The sequence below is a fragment of the Chiloscyllium plagiosum genome, chromosome 16 (assembly GCF_004010195.1).
Source record: "Chiloscyllium plagiosum isolate BGI_BamShark_2017 chromosome 16, ASM401019v2, whole genome shotgun sequence".
Taxonomy (NCBI): Eukaryota; Metazoa; Chordata; class Chondrichthyes; order Orectolobiformes; family Hemiscylliidae; genus Chiloscyllium; species Chiloscyllium plagiosum.
Window position 1 is genome coordinate 12,980,404 of NC_057725.1, and position 17,931 is coordinate 12,998,334.

Here is a 17,931-nt window from a genome sequence, read left to right on the forward strand (position 1 = left end):
ATGGAAGAAAAGGTGGGGAATGGTGCTGTTGTAGCTGTGCAAGATGGACTGTTCCACATACCGACACTGTGGCAGACAGAGCTGGGGCCCATGCAGGTGCCCATGGCTACCCCTTTGGTCGAGAGGAAATGGGAGGATTGGAAGGAGAAATTGTTCAGGGTGAGGACCAGTTCAGCCAAACTGATGAGAGTGTCAGAGGAAGGATATTGGTTGGAATGGTGAGAGAGGAAGACACAGAGGGCTTGGAGGCCTTCATCATGGCGGATGGATGAGTACAGTGAGTGGATATCCATAGTGACAGAATGCACTTCTGTCCTTGCACTTATACCAGTGGCATTGAAGATGGTGATGAAGAGCAGTAATTCTGACCAATCTTCGTTATGTTTGGCTGCCAGTTTAGCACACCGGCTGCTACCTGTCTTAAATGAACCAAATCAAAACAGACTGCAGACCCAACTTGAGACATTCATGTTCTACATTGTTGAGATTTCACTGGAAAAGCTTGCTAAATCATTGTCAAAGTCTTTCATTACATACTTATCTTATGAATTAATTAAAGAATATAAAAATCTATGGTACCATTAGAAGTAAAAAGTCTCTAGTGGACCAGAGGGCTGCTCTCTTGGTAGAGGGAGACAGACAGGAGGCTGGAAGAACACAGCAAGCCAGGCAACATCAGGCAATGGAGAGGTCAACGTTTCAGGTATAACCCTTCTTCAGGAGACCGAACTGGTGGTGCTTTTAATCTGAGGGTCACCATGCCTGAGGTGCGGGAAGAGGTTGAGAAAGAATCCTTCACTGAAACCTCAATGAACCCCCACACTTACTGGCATCACTTTGCATTATAAACCAGCTGTCCAGCCAACTCTGCTGATTGATTTCTCACCTCCCTCCCCTATAAAATTGTTAGAGGTGACATTTTGATTCTCTTGTTAAGGTTTTCACCAGGTTCTGTCTAAACGATTATTATTGCTTTTTATTTGTTTCAAAGAGTACAGTGGTTGTAGACTAGAAGGAGACACTTTGGCCCACTGTATCTTAACTGGACCTCAGAAACAATCCATATGCTATTCCCCAGCCTTCTTCCTTAGTCTATGCAACTGTTTCCCTTTCTGATAAATATCCAATTCCTTTTTGAAAGCCTTAATTGATCCAATGTCCACCATAGTCTCAGCCGTGCATTCCACATCTCAACCACTCATACATGGAAAATGTTTGCCCTCATTGATATTGCTTGTTTGTCAATTACCTATAAAACTGTGCTTTCTGGTTTTTGGTTTGTCATTAATGGGAACAGTTTCTCCTTATGTCCTCTGTTCAGAACCCTCATGATTATGAACACATCTTTCAAATTTCTTCTCAGTTTTCTCTTCAAGGAGATCTACCCCAATTTCTCATTTTTCGTCCTGGAACCATTTTCATGAATCTTTCCTGCAATCTCTCAAATGCCTTATCATATTGGATTAGAAACATTAACTATGTTTCTCTCTCCACAGATGCTGACAGCCTTGCTGTGTTTCTCCAGCGTTTTCTTTTTATGTCAGAGGAATAAGCTGCGAGAGGAAGGTGGTAGAGGTGAGTACAACCATAACATTTAAAAACCATTTTGACAGATACATGGATAGAAAAAGCTTAGTGGGGAACAGGCCAAATCTAGACAAATGGGGCAGGATCAGTTTAGGACACCTGGTCGGCATGGGCCAGAAGGCCTGTTTCCTTTTATTAGCCGAACTCACTTGTTTTCATATTCTGTGAACATTTTAATAAAGCTCAGGAAGCTAATTGGTTTACTGACTGCTGTCTCAAGGGGTCCTAAAGGCTTCAATGATATAATTTCATGCATACCCAGATCCCTCTGATCCTGCACCTCCTTTAGAATTGTTTCCTTCATTGTATATTCGTCTCTCTGTATTCTTCCTCCCGAAATAAATCACCTCACACTTTCCCGCATTAAATTTTATCTTTCCTGCCCATTCCATTTATGTTCTTTTGATGATCCATGCTATTCTATTCATTGTTCACAATACTTTTAAGTTTTGGATCATTGAAAAAAATTGAAATTGTAGCCTATCCATCAAGGTCTAAATTATTAATGCATATCAGGAAGAATGGGGATCTTAACATGGGTGGTTCTGTTACCCCTCCCATTCTCTTCATTTCCAACTGACGCTGTGACATTGCCCACCTCAACTGGTCCATTCCCCTCACCCACTCCAACCTCTCCACTCCCTCCACTTTAACCCAACCTCACCATCAAACCCGCAGAAAAGGGAGGGTGCAGTTGTAGTTTGATATACTGACCTCTACACTGATGAAGCCAGGTGCCAACTCGCAGACACCATCTCCTACTGCCCCCTCGACCATGACCTCACTTCATATTACCAAACTCTATCATCTCCCAGGCCATCCACAACCTCATCACCTCAGGGGATCTCCCACCAACAGCTTCTAACCTCATAGTCCGGGAATCCCGCACCACCTGGTTCTAATCCTTCCAAATCTGACAGAGATTTACCTATACTTCCACACACATCATCTACTGTGTCCATTGCTCTTGATGTGGTCTCCTCTCCAATGGCAAGACAGGATACCAACTTGTGGAATGTTTCAGAGAATATCTCTGGGACACACGCACTAAACAACCCAACCGCTCCGTGACCAAACAATTTAACTCCCCCTCCCACTCCACCAAGGGAATGCAAGTCCTGAGCCTCCTCCACTGCCAAATTCTAGCCACCTGATGCCTGAGGAATTATGTCTCATCTCCCACCTTGGGACCCTCGAACCACACGAGATCAATGTCGATTTCACCAGTTTCCTCATTTCCCCTCCCTCCATCTTATCCCAGATCCAACCTTCCAACTTGGCACCCACCTCTTAAACTGTCCATCTTCCTTCCCACCCAACCACTCCCCTCTCCTCTCCAACCTATTATGTTTGAAACATCGACTCTCCTGCTCCTTGGATGCTGCCTGATCAGCTGTGCTTTTCCAGAACCACATTCTATAACTCTGATTTCCAGCATCTGCAGTCCTTACTTTCTCCTAGTTGATCCTAATACTGAACACCTCTCCCACACCCCCACCATCACCCTCCCTATAAATGCCATTATAAACCTTCTACCAGTCTGAAAAATGGCCGTACGCCACTATTCTCTGTTTGTTGTCACTCAGCTAATCTTTTATCCATGTTGCCACAGTCCCTTTATTTCATGAGCTCTAACTTTGCTCACAAGTCTGCTGTGTGACACTTTGTCAGATACTTTTTGGGAAGTCCATGTACATTACATTAACAGCAGAAACCTTCAGCAGTCCTCACTGTTACCTCAGTAAAGAACTGAAGCAAGTTAAGTCAACACAATTTTCCTTCAACAAAGGCACCCTGGATTTTCTTAATTGACCCATATTTGTCAAAGTGATTATTAATTTTGTCTCAAATTATCATTTCTAAAAGCTTGTCCACCACTGATATCAAATCAACTGGCCTGTAGTTACTAGATTCCTTCTCACACACTTTCTTGAACAAGGGAGTGATATTTGCAATTCTCCAGTTCTCTAAGACCATCCTTGAGCCTGAGGAAAACTTTTTAAAACATTGAAGAATTGCAATACATAGTAAATGTCACAAATAAGGGAGTAGAACTGAGTCAACAGGCAGATTTAGAAATTTATTGACATATGCTTTCATCTACTGCCTACTTGCTCTCCATATGATTTTCCCAAAGGTATGTTCCTTTTACATGGAGCACTGAAATATCAACATGAAATGAAAAGTACCATTCCCAACTGTGATCTTATATCATCTATTCACTAGTAAGTTTACGTCTATGCTCATTATCCATGTACCCACATGTCCATGTTGTAGTTATACGTTGATGTGTAACTTGTGAAAGATTTCAGTATATTTTTCTAGCAACACCTAACTGTTGAATCAAACGCATACATGAATGGCAGGTAATTTGTGACAGAACTGCATCCTAATGCAGTTTAAGAAGGAATGCACTCAGATCCTTAAAAGCTAGGTGGCAAATGTGGTTTCAAATGAAGCACCCAAGTTGAAAGCCGACTTGTGCTGAAGAGATACAAGCTGTAAATATTTTCTGAGCATTTCAGTTAGGAAATGCCAAATATATTCCTAATGGACATGTGTTTACAGCACAAAAGTACTCCACACTTTATGTAAATTGTTACTCGATGAGTTTATAAAATATGGCAGCGTTGTTCATAGATAAAAATGTCACACTGTTTGCACCAATGCTAAAACTTTCAGAATGCTGAACAGAGAGCTATTGTGAAGACAGAGTGAAGGGAATTTGCTTTGTGTCCAAGTTTTTGAACTGGTCTCAGGGTTTTTGACACAACCACTGACACAGATGTTTGAAATAGGGAGAATTCCATTCCCCATCTTCTAAAAATTTCAAAGAAAAGATCAGAATTGAAATACTTGTCTCGCCTCACACTATGTTTAGTTGACTCTTCTTCAATGGCAGAGATTATGAAGAGATGTTTGCCACCACTCAACTTTTAAACTGATTAATATTTAGAAAATGTAGGTTCATTTCTTGTAAACTAAAAGATAAAATCTATAGTAAGGATCTTGTAAGCAAAGTTACTTCAAAATGCTAATTTTTTTTAACTTGAGGTCTGTCAATTGGATTTCTTTGTTACACATACATTCTCTCCTTCCCATGTGATTTAAAAATCTAAATGTTAGGCAAAACATACAGTCATACTGATGCATTTGAATGTGAAAATTGTTCTCATAGAATGTGATGTAGGATAAAGGTTTTAATTTGACTTGTCAATGAGTCATTATACAACTAAACTGTGTTTGTAGGAGTTTTAATATCATACATTTTGTTTTGCAAATTTCATGAACTGGCTGATATAATAGATAGACAGTGGGATTAATCTAGGCCAAACGTTTCCATGGCCAGTTATAGTGCTGCTTCTGTGTCCTTGTAAAATAGCTTTGTCTGCACACTAACTCAAATCTGAGAGTATAAATTGGAATCAATTGAGGATTTCACTAAAGACCAGCCTCAAGGCAGCAGCTGTCAGTCACTGCTGTGGGATGGTTTCCCATTTTTAGAATTATATCTCAACCCGGCCATAGTCAGTTCCCTTATCTGTGGGCATATAGACCAGTGGAATAATTGGTCTCAGATTAGAGTAGTGCTGGAAAAACACAACAGGTCAGGGAGCATCGGAGAAGCAGGAAAATCGATGTTTTGGGCAAAAGCCCTTCATCAGGAAACCCATTTGCCTGAGATGACGATTTTCCTGCTCCTCAGATGCTGCCTGACCTACTGTGCTTTTCCAGCACCACTCTAATCTTGACTCTAATCTGCAGTACTAACTTTCGCCCAGAATAAGTGGTCTGTCAGGCTCACTCCCTAGTTACAGGTCTGGGATTTGTTATTTTGAATTAAGTTACACCCTGGTCACACATCCATTTTATTCGTCATGCAAACATACAAGCACATGAATTAGGATCAGGAAATGGCCACTCAGTCATTGCATGTATGCCATCATTCAATAAGTACCCAAGTGGGTTACGGGACCACCTAGGAAATATGGGGTAGCAGATGCTGTTTTATAAAAAATAATTTACGGAGGACAATGCACAAATATTAAAGCAGATCTCCTTTGGCACTGACCTCAGTTAGAAGCGCTGTTGCTGTGACATTGTAGTTCACAATTACCTGCTTTCTACATTATAATCCCAGCAGTTCCTTCGGCTTGTATCATTTTATCGAAAATTCACTAGCCTACTTTGGAATACATTTTCAGCAAATTTGATTACATGTAGCCAGGCCCAAGTAAATAAATTACTCCTGTTTACATGAGTCAAGAATGTTCGACTGTGTTCCCTGGGAGTGGCACTGGGAAAGGGATAACAACATTTCTGTCACCCACTGCTGCTTAAGGTGAGACTTTGATTGAAAATGGAGAAATGAAATCCAAATTTACCGCACGACAATAATTTTGTTAAATAAAAATCTTAGAGCTAGGCGAATTTCGAACACATGCTCATTATAACAGATGGTTAAATTTTCCTAACAGGGACTGATCAAAGCTGTGGTTACTAACGGATCACAAAACACATGAGGATGATTTCCATCATTTTCTTGTTAAGCTTCCGAATATTTTTCCATCAGAAGGTGGTGATTTTTCGGAAGCGCTTGTCCTCCATGGAGCTGACCCCACAAGCAGCGCATTATTTTCCCTGCTGTCGGTTGGTGCAATGAGTGACCATGACGGGGGTCAGTTAGGAACAAATACATTACGGCGCACTTATGTAGTGGAGGCTGGGTCAAGGCAGTAGACTCCAATCCCCGACTCCCTTATCGATTCAATTTTTTTTTAAAGTGGAGCGAACATTTAATTCCCCCCTAATTAATGGAATTTGAATGGTCACTCATTGCACCAACCGACTGCAGGGAAATAATGGCGGCATCTGGATTTGTATTTCTGAATCATTTACTTTATTTTAATTAATCTGTTCAGGGAATGTTATAACATACGTCCGAAGTAGTGGGACTTGAACCAGGTCTATCGGCTCGGAGAATGGAACAGGCTTTTTTTTTAATTAAAAAGAAGGCCCCTCTATAAGAGTGTTTGAAGATCGATATTTTCTAAATAACCTGTTGAGAGCTGTACCTCTGGAGTAGGCGGGACTTGAACCTAGGCTTCCTGGCAGGGACACTACCACTGTGTCACAACAGCACTCGGGTGTCCTGTTTAGTGTTGCAAATTTGAAATCATATTAGCGTCGCTTCAATGGTTTCTTGCTATTGCTGACACTGACAGACAGCCATTGGTCATGGATAATGAAACTGCGTTGAGCTTCTGCATTTTTTCAACTGACATTTATTTAGTTCAATTACTTGGTGCGGGTCACCTTGGGCTTTAAACACCACTTTGTCCCAAATCAATAGGGATGACTCACTCGTGCACCAGTGAGGTCTCCAACCGCTATCAGAGGAACAGTGGGGTCTGTGCATTAGACCGGAGTGGGCATATGATCCCTCCTGCACATTGTAATTGGCCGCATCCAAACATGCTAGAGCAGTTGGATCAGTGACTCTGATATTGTTTTAAATTCTTGACACATCACCCCAGGTATGAAAACGCTCTTGCTCTTTTACCAAACGTAATGGTGCATGAATTGAGAACTGTGTTGATCCCTTCAATTTTGAGCAGATAATTTGGCTTGTGTGCATGGTATTCATCCAACGGGACAATTTTCATCTATGAATCATTGCGCCATCATGAATGTATTAAGCCGTCTTGTAATGTGTCAGTCCTGTAGTAAGATTTAATAGGGACAATGACCAAAATTTTAACAATTTTGTGTCAAGTTTCTTTTTCAATAAAACAATCCTCGGCGCGTTATAACCCGAGGACGCAGGTTTAGTTGATCAGCGCAGTTGAGGAAACTTAATAATAAAAGCCCACATCTTGGACTGTGGAAATACTGTTGTCTAAGCTAAGCAATCATGGGTTTCAAGAAGGAACAAGCTGTGGGGGTGATGGGACCTTGCAAGTTCTACAGAAACGTGATTGTGGGCCCTGTTACCTGGAGATTTCAGGGATTGTTAATGGTGCTGCAGTTTCACCAAATTCAGCAAAGTGCCAGGAGCGTGTTTCTGAGAATTCAGTTCCCCTTTGAATCTCCCTGAATATTTATCACTGCTCCGATGCATCACCAATGTTAGCATTCATTCCAGTTACCAGCAAAGAAAAACTCAGATCTTGTTGCAATAGACTGTTGGACAAATCAAGTTTGCTACAATTCTATTGTGGGTGAAGCTAGTTATAGGTAGTTAACGGTTAACAGTTAAAGATTGCAATGGGATTCTAAGAAGGTACTAAATTGCAAACAATTCAGACTGCTGTAAGCAATTAATGCTGAATATTTTATGTAAACCAGTATAACATAGCTAAAGTGACTGTCCAGATTAGTATTTACTTCAATGCATGCACTCCTAAATTATTCCCGACTAAAGTCATTGGATTGTGGAAGTTTTGATGTTTTGGTGTGGGAATTGGATTGGATCGGATCGGCTATTTTTATTCCCCGATGGTAGCGCCATTAGAGATTGGAACGATAAAAAAAGTCATTGCCACAAACGAGTTTCCTAATAGTCCAGTCTTATTTGTCCGTGACCTCACAATTGTTCAGTGTTGTATCTCAACACGAATGGGTTTAATTTGAAATTAAGAGCTTGTGTTTGATCCAATGTGATTCAACAGTGGTTTGTTGAGAATATTTCCAGATCGACTGGCGGATCCCAAAATGCCACATTGACTCTGCCCTTGGTTTTAACAAAGGAAGACAATTTCCTACCGGCGAGATGTGTAAGGAAGTGGTTCCACTGTGACCGAGAAATGGAGGTTCTCATTTGCTGTTACATAGAATAAGAAAGAAACCTTTTGATTCTTGTAAAGTATGTGCGAAATGACATGGTGACAATATTCGGAATATAATTTCGCTGAATTCGGGGGTTTGTATGTATCATAACTCATTGTTGTTCCCTCCAGCACAAAATTGTAACATTGACTCATTTTACAATCTGTATCTTTATCTGAAACAACCTCCCATTTTCCACCGTCCACAAGGAGGACTTCATCCAGAAATCTCCTCCACGCACCAACACTCCCAGACCCTGCACTCGCTGGGACTTACTCGACCCTCCATCCCACCCCCTGAGCAGCAGCTCCATCTCAGTACCTCAGCGAGTTCCAACGGACTTGCGCTCTCCTATCTCTGCAACCTCCCATCCTCCCCCCTAACTCTCCAGGGAATCTCTACTCCTCCAGTTTGGAATTCCTCTCCACTCCCCGTCACCCCTCGATTGCAAGGATGGGGGAGGGGGGAAAGGGGGGGGGGCGGGATGAGAAATGCCTCGAGAACCTTATCTGTCAAACTTCACCCCCCCCCCCCACACGCACACACAGCCAAACGCCTCCGTCTTCACCTTCTTAAAGACCCTCCTGAAAAACGTGCTCTTTAGTTTTCAGTCACCTGCCCGCCTGGGTGGGAAGTTTCCACTTAGTACGTTCACAGCAAACGCGTTTCCCTACCTTTTACTTCCACCAAGAAAACGCAATGCAAATACATTTTTGTTGGTGTAAAGCAGAGGTTTGCGTATCCGAGGCGGGAAAAGTGCAAAATAATTTTCCGCAGGAAATGGACAGAGTTTTGTATTGAACAGAACCCGCGTCCCTCTCATGTGGGACTGGGAGAGTTTGACTGAAGGCTCTGTTTCCATGCTGGATAACCCTAGAACTGAATTATAACTGCATTAAAACAGTCATTAGGCTGCGGGGTGTCCTTTATTTTAAATTACAAAATTCAGGAGGATTGGCACATGAGAGAATCGAATATCAAAATAAGAGCGGCGTTACCCATTTCCAACCAGCTCAGAACGCTGTGCTAGTCACTTGTGAATTACTGATATTTCTGTGAATGAGCGATCCATATAAATATTGTAATAGTGACTAGACAGCGGCTCTGTCTGGCCATGGAAACTCAGAAACCCATAGGGTCTAGGAAGAATATTGCTCTCCAACATTCCCAGTGAACCCTCACAAATGCCTCTCTGTCTCTGAATGAAAATGTTCCCTGCTGAATAATGAAAGTGTAATGTCCTAATGAAAAACACAACAGCCTGGGCTCTCACTCAATAGAAAGTGACATCGAGTCTGTTGGGAGATTGATCTACACTCTTCAATACATCATCAAGTTGCTCCAAAAACAAAGTTAATCTTTTTGGTATCAATCAGTCAAAAGTACTCCGTTTTTCACTTTTCACTTGTGTTCGGTTTGAAGTCTAAGGGTGTGGTAGATCAGCGCACGCTATCGGGGCGGTTTGGGGAGACGGCTGGTTGGTATTAAATGTGGGGTTTCGCGAGAGAAGCGGAATCTCTTCTGCAGTTGCCAGGGCAGTGGAAGGTAAGGAGCCTGTTAGCGGCTGTTACAGCCCCAGTCTCGGGCGCAGCCGAGTGATGAATGGTTTGTTAATGTAACCTGGCACCTCTCGACTCCGGGGCGCCGCTTCTTCATCAGCTCGGCCTCTCTGAATTATTGCCCGCAGTGGAAAATCGCACGGCCAGATAGCGCCAAGTGGGAGACAGCACAGGTGCATCCTTAGAGGGAGGGATAGCATTTGGACTGCATTCTGAATGGTCTTTCAGTTCAACTTACACTAACAACAGTTCGTCCTTTCGGACAGCCCGGGCCGTTCCCGATACTAAACCCCACCAACCTCCCCTCCCCTCTCTCACAAACACCCCCCACCCCCTTTATTGGACCTATTAATACTCCTATTGAAGAAACTGCGTGTCAATACAGATTGTATCGTGTTTAACAGTCCCAAGTGCCGGCCGGGCGCAGTGTACTTAACACCAGAGAAAGAAACAAAACTAAGGGTTAAATGCATTCGATGGTCTGTACCACAGTCAGTACATTCCTCGCTTCGATAAATAACGAACATGATTAAAATTCGCGAGCTGGACAGGGCAACGGAATTGACTGCTCAGAACTAATGCTTTCCAGGCAGCACGGTCAGAGTTATAACTTTTTTAGTTCCACTTAATCGAATTTGATCCCTTCCCCCTCCCTCGCCGCCGCACGCCAGCTCCCAGGAAAGCTTTCCCGAACCGCGAGAGCGGTTATCCTCGGCCGCCCCTTCCCCAGGGTGACTCACCGTAACAGGGAATCAAGGCGCCGTTGTGGCCGCTTTCTTGGAGCTTGTTGTGGGCCGGAGATTTGGCAGCCCTGCCTGCTCCCTGCATGTACAGATATTTGTTAAAGACTGCGTTATCGCCGGCGCTGGGGCTTTGAATACTGCTGTCCAATGGCTCGCATTCCTGCTGGAAGGGGGTCCTCGGCTTCTCACCATAACTTTGGCCTTTGTTGTTCAGGAAGTTGGGACCAAACTTGTCACTCGGCTGAAATGTTCGGAAGGGAGATTGCTGCTCCTGAGGAGCTGAGTTATAAAATGAATCCATACTCGCCATATCGCAATACGACACGCAGGTCTCCCCGTTCATCCCTCAAAAGATTGTTTCGAGTGATATGTATAAATATAAATGAAGATAGAGCCGTCCTGAAAGGCGGGCGGGCGGGAATGTTCACTGGCGCACAATGCAGAGTCGTACAGCACAGAAAGGGAGCTGACTTCAACGCGAATCGGTTTGTGGGTTATTTCGTGAGAGGCAGGGGCTTGTAGATGTAACAACTCGCTATATCCCAGACCCTCAGCGTCTCCCACCTCTTCCCCCCCAATTAATATGTAGATCAGATAAACAGGGAGGTCAGATCTCCTCGCAAAATACTTCAAAAGGGAGACAATTAAACACATGACAGTAATGTAATTAGGGGATGAATCTGTCCTTATCTTAAAATCCAACCGGGGCCAATTTAATGGGCACGCTGCAGTTGATTTGCAACGCCTTTGCTGAGTGCTGGCTTTGTGCAACGAGCCCCAGTTAGGTTTCAGGATCGCTTGCACAATGATAAAAGAGCCCGCATAAGGGAACACGCCAATAAGCGGTAGTGTAATTCTGTTAAAAAACAAACCGTCCTTTCCACGTCAGTGCATACGTTCTGAGCTGGATATTTACTTGAAAACGAGCATACATTATCCCGAGAAATAGACATTTCGAGACTGCGATCGAAGTAGGGCTTGCAAAACAAAAACAAACTGAAATCGGAATTTTGCTTCTCTCCGCTCGCCATTCTACCCGACCTAACATTATATCAGGTACTTTCATTGCCCGCCAATATCACGGATCAGAACTGACGGTAAATCATTTCGACAAAATGCTACTTCTGTTCACTGGTCCGTGCTCACCTCCTACGCGTTTCTCGGTTACACTGCACTGCATCACCCCTTCGAAACATTTGTCACTTACTCGGGGAATGATTCCCCCATTTCTTAAATCGAACTTTTGAAAACAATACACAATAACACTGCAAGTTGGAAGCTCTCTACACGCTCAGGCAACACTCAGTTAAGTACCGGGAAATTAGAACAGTTTAAGGAAACGGTTCAAGCTTTCGTTACCGGACACGGGAATGGGAGAGTTTGCCTGTTCTGCATTTAAAAGAAAACTCTTTTTGGTGTCCGGAGTGCTGATGAAACCCAATTCAAAAGTTCTGATTTAAACTCCTTCCGTTCTACCCCCTCAGACAATTCGCCGTTAAGCACCAGTTTTAACAAATTCCCTGCAGGAAGCTGGCAGACATCATTTGTGCGACCACCTTTTTGTTAAGATGTTAAAAGTTATGTATTTGTAATGACCTAATCATAAAAAAGGACATATCTTTGTGCTCTAACGCGAACAATGCAGAGTCAAAGTGAATACTGCCAAATCCTTTCTTGAATGTTTGAATCTATTTTAGATGGAGCTATCTACTGATTGGAGCATGGCGAGCAGATTGTTTTCACATCATTAAAGTGCAGCGGAAGATCCTGATAGTTATTTTTACTGGTCAATAAATTCACACTCGCAAACTGGAGGATAAAAATTGCAAGACACATGAGAAATTCCGCACGAGGGAGTTTTATTAGCGAGTTTATACCTTTATTGTGTTTGTTGCATCTACCAGAATCAAAGATTCTCCGCTTATCTTGCACTTGTATGGCGTTTGTCATTGTTTCTATATTCAACTCTGCAAATGATGGAATTAGCTGTTTAGTATTGGTGATTTTCCTAAAATATTCTCGCTTCCCATCACTGTAAACGATATTTATACCTTCTGTTAAAATTGTTAAGTATTCTATCCAATAACTTGCAATGTATTTTTTGACAAGGGCACTAAAATCCATTGAAAATGCAAAGAATCATAAATCAAAAAATATCATTATAAACGGCATGCCCCAATCTTTTAAGCACAAATTCGTTTACGCAAATATACATTTGTTGAGGCAAAGCAACCATCACATTACATCTGTTCTTTATGTCACCTATAAATCTTCGCCACTTTTGGGAGGCATTTTTACTATTTCTGAAGCTAATTTTTTAAACATGGTTTTGGTAATTAAACAATAGTTTTTTGCTGTTCGCTGCACACTCAGAGAAAACTCAGTGACTATTTGATAAAATAATGCAGCCAGAGTTACAGTTAGCTTGAAAGGATCAGAATAAATACAATGTTTGTCGTGGCATTTGTCTTATTGACTGGAATCGCAATTTAATTGAATCCGCTTTCATATCTTTATTCAAAACAGATACAATTGAAAAACACAATGTCAGCCTGAAAAGGGAGAGCTCGGAAGGTCAGGACTGAACAAACACCGCATAGATATGTCGGCACAATAAGGTTTTAAAATAACATTAAAGTGACAAGAGACTTTCTGTGTATGACAAGTATATCTTGGGCTCGAAAGAACAATACAACACATCTTATGTTTACTGTCACCTTCTCAACAAATGTATCAAAATGTTCATCACATGGATAATCCACTGCACACCTTGAGCAGCCATACAATCAGGAAAATTGTCTACAAGATGAGGGTCTTAAATTTTCTTTAAATTGAAGCTTGACTCGTTTTGTCCGAACGCTGACAACATCCAAACAATGAAAAGTGGCGATTTAAACCATGAGATCATACTATAAAAAGAGCCATTCGAGGAAAGCACAATGTGCCCAAAATGATCACTCTTCGAGTACCTTAAATATATTCCATAGCTGGTTATAATCTTGGCTCTTGCCCGCTCTAGGGAAGCTATCAAACCGACGGGGAGATGAATTTATTTTCGACATTTGACTTCCAACATGACTGCCAGGGGAATGGAACAGGGTAAGTTGCATTTGGTCGCAGGGAGAGACAGAGAGAAAAAGATTTGCTTTCAGCAAATAAAATAGCCCAACAGAAGCCAAATTTCTCAGAATAGATCAAAGTTACGTAAGAGTTAACTGGCTCACCATGTTGCCAAATAGAGTAGAAACATTTACTCTGATTGTATCCCTCTCTCCCTAATTAACAAACCTTAGATATTAAACCGGATTATACCAGTTTTAGGAATAGTTAAGAGGTGTTAAATTAAATAATGTTGTAAGAAACTTCCCTACTTTCAAACAGCCATGAAAACGGTTTAACTATCGTTTAATGTATTTCCTCTGAACTTCGCCCAACATTGACAGTACATAAATTATGTTCATTAAATATTCAAAGCTGAATACCAAACTGTCATCGGAGTTTAAAAGATCCTCGAAGACTTGTTTATCTTAAAGATTCTGTAAGTGCGATTACAATGGCACAGGAATAGAACAGGTTAATGATACGTGTTAGGAGGGAATGATATATACAAACTTTGATTAAACGGCATGACTATTGGAATATAACATCGAATCTTCAATCGTCAAGTGATTGAATCTTCTTGACGATTTATTTACACAAGCTTTCATCAAAATTTAATCTGATCAATATTGGAAACTGGCATATAGTTATTCTGGGTTTTGATGGTATGCGTCCTTTATGTTTAGTGAATGTTTACTCTTAAGATTGTACACGTCTATAGTGGAACACTGAAAAGTTGGAATTTACCTGCTAGAACAGAACGCATGGAAAAGTGTAGATTGTGGTCCTCATGAAATTGGCAGGAACATATTTAGAAATAATGAGAACACTGCTGGACGAAATCACGTTGTAAGTCCTTGTTTTATCCGGCTATTATTTTGTTTTACTGTTCGCATTTGAAAAATTGGAATCGCATTTTCCATCATTATTTACTTCTCTATCACGCTCATTGCGTGAGTTAGAATGTGAAATTGGGGGTATCTCCAGCACACAGCCCGCGCCCAGACTTCAATCATGGCTGCTCTTGACGAGTGGCGAAAATAAGCTAATTGAAAATCCGAATTGCAGGTCACAAAATCATCCTAAAACAAACTGTGGTGGAAGGGATCCTGTTCTAGGTCACAGTGTGTTACATTTCGAAAGTAAAATTAAATTTCGTCCTTATTCGTGTGGATGTGTGTCTGGGAGAAAGGTGTGTGTGTGTATGTGGGGGTGTATGACTCTTATGATTGTGAGTATGTGGGGGTGTATTTGTGACTATGTGTATGTATGGGGGGGCATAGGATTGGGATAGGGTGAAGTATTCCTCATCCTTAACATGCTTGTTTGACTGTCAAATGAAGTAATATGGACTTTGATTAAAAAATATATCAGAACCAATTCAATAAATACAATGCAGATAATATTTACATGAAAAATAAATGTTGATATTTTTGGCTTGTATATTAATACTCCAAACAGTTTCTCTGAAAGCTTGTTTTTACATCCAAAATTGAATACCTTGACTTTGGAACTGTCTGGAAATGTTCACTTATTCAAGAGTCCATTGTTTTGTTGACTGTTAAAAGACCAACTTCACAGAACTAATTGTCTGTGTACAATAAACATTATATTTTTACTTTGGCAATTCTGATCAGTGAATTCGCACACACATATACTGCATATATTGTCAAAACAATAACCGGCGTGGCTTCAACAGCGATCACCCTCCTGTAGGATTTCCTGGAGATTATCTCTTTTGGAATATGGTCACTAGTGTCATTTGAAGTTCACTTCCGTTGCTAAAGGCCAGGTAGCCTTCAGATCACAGGATTATAGAAAACATGCTTCAATATTTTACTTTGAAGTTTCTGGATAATTTAGGTTCACTAATAGTAGCTGAAAACGTCCTTCTAAAGACGTTTGCTTCATTAGTGTGAATAAATCGTTAATATTTCGGGATAGATTTGACTTTCTGTGTACTCGAATCATTGTCGTTAGTTAGCAATTACATTCAATATTACAATGTCTATCGCTTAAACAAGACTGTAGCCAATGACAACAACAGTAAAGACTTCCCCTGACTGTTCTGTTGGGTCTTAAATGCAGGATGTTTCCAAGTGTTGTGTTTCGACATTCTGGCAAATGGTGTCTTCTGTGTTACATTTCTAGTGGTAACATACAGAACCCGATCACTTTTTGGTATGGATATAACGGGTGTCACGGTAGGAGCTTTATCCCGGTAGGATTTTGGGGAAGCATTGATGTCTTGACTTGCCCAGAAGTTGTCAGGATAAAATTGCACGCTGAGCATCCGAACATTGCTGCTCAGACAACAGAAACACTATATGAAAAATAAATATGTTCCCGAGCACTCTTGAGGTCGACAAAACTCGTTAAGGACTTGTCCGAGATCACAATTTTAAAGGTGAAACTGTAAGAGTGGAAGGCGAAGGATCTTTATATGTTGCCCTTGCTTTTTTTTTGTACAATGCTGTGTTTAATAAACCTTCATTAGGGATAATCACAGCAATTCAGAGTTTACAACAAGTTGACTTAATTTGCAACCAATTTCCAACAACCAATAGATAGTAGTTTGCGCTCTTGAATCCTGCAATCACAGATGTTGATCGTCAATGAATCACATTTTAATGTTTTGCTGTGTTAATAATTTAACCGAATGATAGGGGCGCTCGCCCCAGCTTTCTGTAAACCTCTAGATGTATTTGTGAAGATGGATTAACAACATAGCTTTGCAATACTACATCACTATATTTAGTTAATCTACTTAACCTCAGAGCAAAGACCTTGCTGATGTCCTATTTCCATTTCTGAGTAAGATTCAATGTCAGATTCAAGGGTGTAACTCCGTTCCCAAGGTCTGCAGTTCAGATTCACAGAGGAATTGCGAAAAAAGAAAGTGAAGCATTCGAGTGATAGGTGACGAAGAGCTTTAGAATCAAGCTGAGAATCTTTTGGGGAAATGTATAATGTGGATAGAATGAAAAGTGATCACACTCAATTGGGACAACAGCTGTTTGAGACCCCGGCTCTCCATGCTTCACAGTGTAATCAGGGTGCCCTGGGTTGGAGGACACTGCAGGCTCCCCGAACAGCTACCAGGCGAATGTCCACCTGGGGCCGATAACCAGTGCCTTGCACTCCTTTGTCGGCAATTTCTAATCAACCTGTTCCGAAGTGCAATTACCTCTGGAGTAGATGACTTGAGCGCAGACCTCCTGGGTCAGAGGTGGGAACACTATCACAAAGTCCCGTACATTTGAATTGGGCCCTGTAACTATTATTATTCCTTCATTGTTTTATTGACATTCTGCTACGTGGTGCGGGAAGTGTTGCCAGAGCGGGTCAGTAGGGCCCGAGAGCCTACACCGCCATTTGTTAAAATCAATTCGGATCTGCATGACTTTCCGCCGGATCCCCGAATCCCTTAATCCCCTCACGCATACTCACATGCAGACTCACATATACACACACACAGACACACACAGAGACTCAGACACTAACACAGACACACAGACTCACATACACACACAGCCTCACGTACACACACATTTATACACAGACACATACACTGACTCACAGACACACAGATTCATACATACACACATAGGCACACATGCACACGCACACTCGGGCACAAACAGAGCTACACATATACTGCACATAGACACAAGCAGACACATGCACAAGCCGCACAGACTCACATAAACACACACACACACACACACAAAGACACGCACAACACACAAAGCCGACCTTCCACCGAAACTGACCAACCTGTAATAGTGAAAGGCAATCACCAGATAGTTAGCCTTGCACCGACAGCTGTCACATGTACACAGTAATGCCGCAGGGTTCCTCATCCTGTCCTATACTTCAGCTTGGATGCACTTTGAGCAGATGCTGCAGTTTTACAACTGGCAATCTGTTTGCCCGTGTAATTGCTTCCACACCATCTCCAGGTATGGATATGCTAATATTCCTGATTTGGTACAATGCCCTGAATACTCCTGACAAATGTATTTCAGGGAACCATATAGTCTACTAGCCAGTGTGGTCTATTATCTACTGAGATAGAGAGACAAGGAGGGTTGCACGGTTTGACTTTTGGCCAA

The 17,931-nt window shown here is 41.7% G+C and overlaps 1 protein-coding gene and 1 long non-coding RNA gene across 2 annotated transcripts in view; one reads left to right on the top strand and one right to left on the bottom strand.

The window, feature by feature from the left end:
* The window catches only part of alx4a (ALX homeobox 4a), a 50,328-nt gene extending 39,111 nt beyond the window's left edge, over nucleotides 1–11,217 (bottom strand). Inside the window, exon 1 of the mRNA XM_043705458.1 lies at nucleotides 10,715–11,217. Within this exon, the coding sequence (XP_043561393.1) occupies nucleotides 10,715–11,060 (346 nt within the window). The 5' untranslated portion in view covers nucleotides 11,061–11,217. The remainder of the gene's footprint in view (nucleotides 1–10,714) is intronic.
* Nucleotides 1,506–15,029, top strand: LOC122557657. Its single transcript, XR_006313896.1, has 3 exons — nucleotides 1,506–1,575; nucleotides 3,725–3,812; nucleotides 13,244–15,029. It is a non-coding gene; the product is annotated as an uncharacterized LOC122557657 (long non-coding RNA).
* The last annotated feature ends 2,902 nt before the right edge of the window (nucleotides 15,030–17,931 follow it).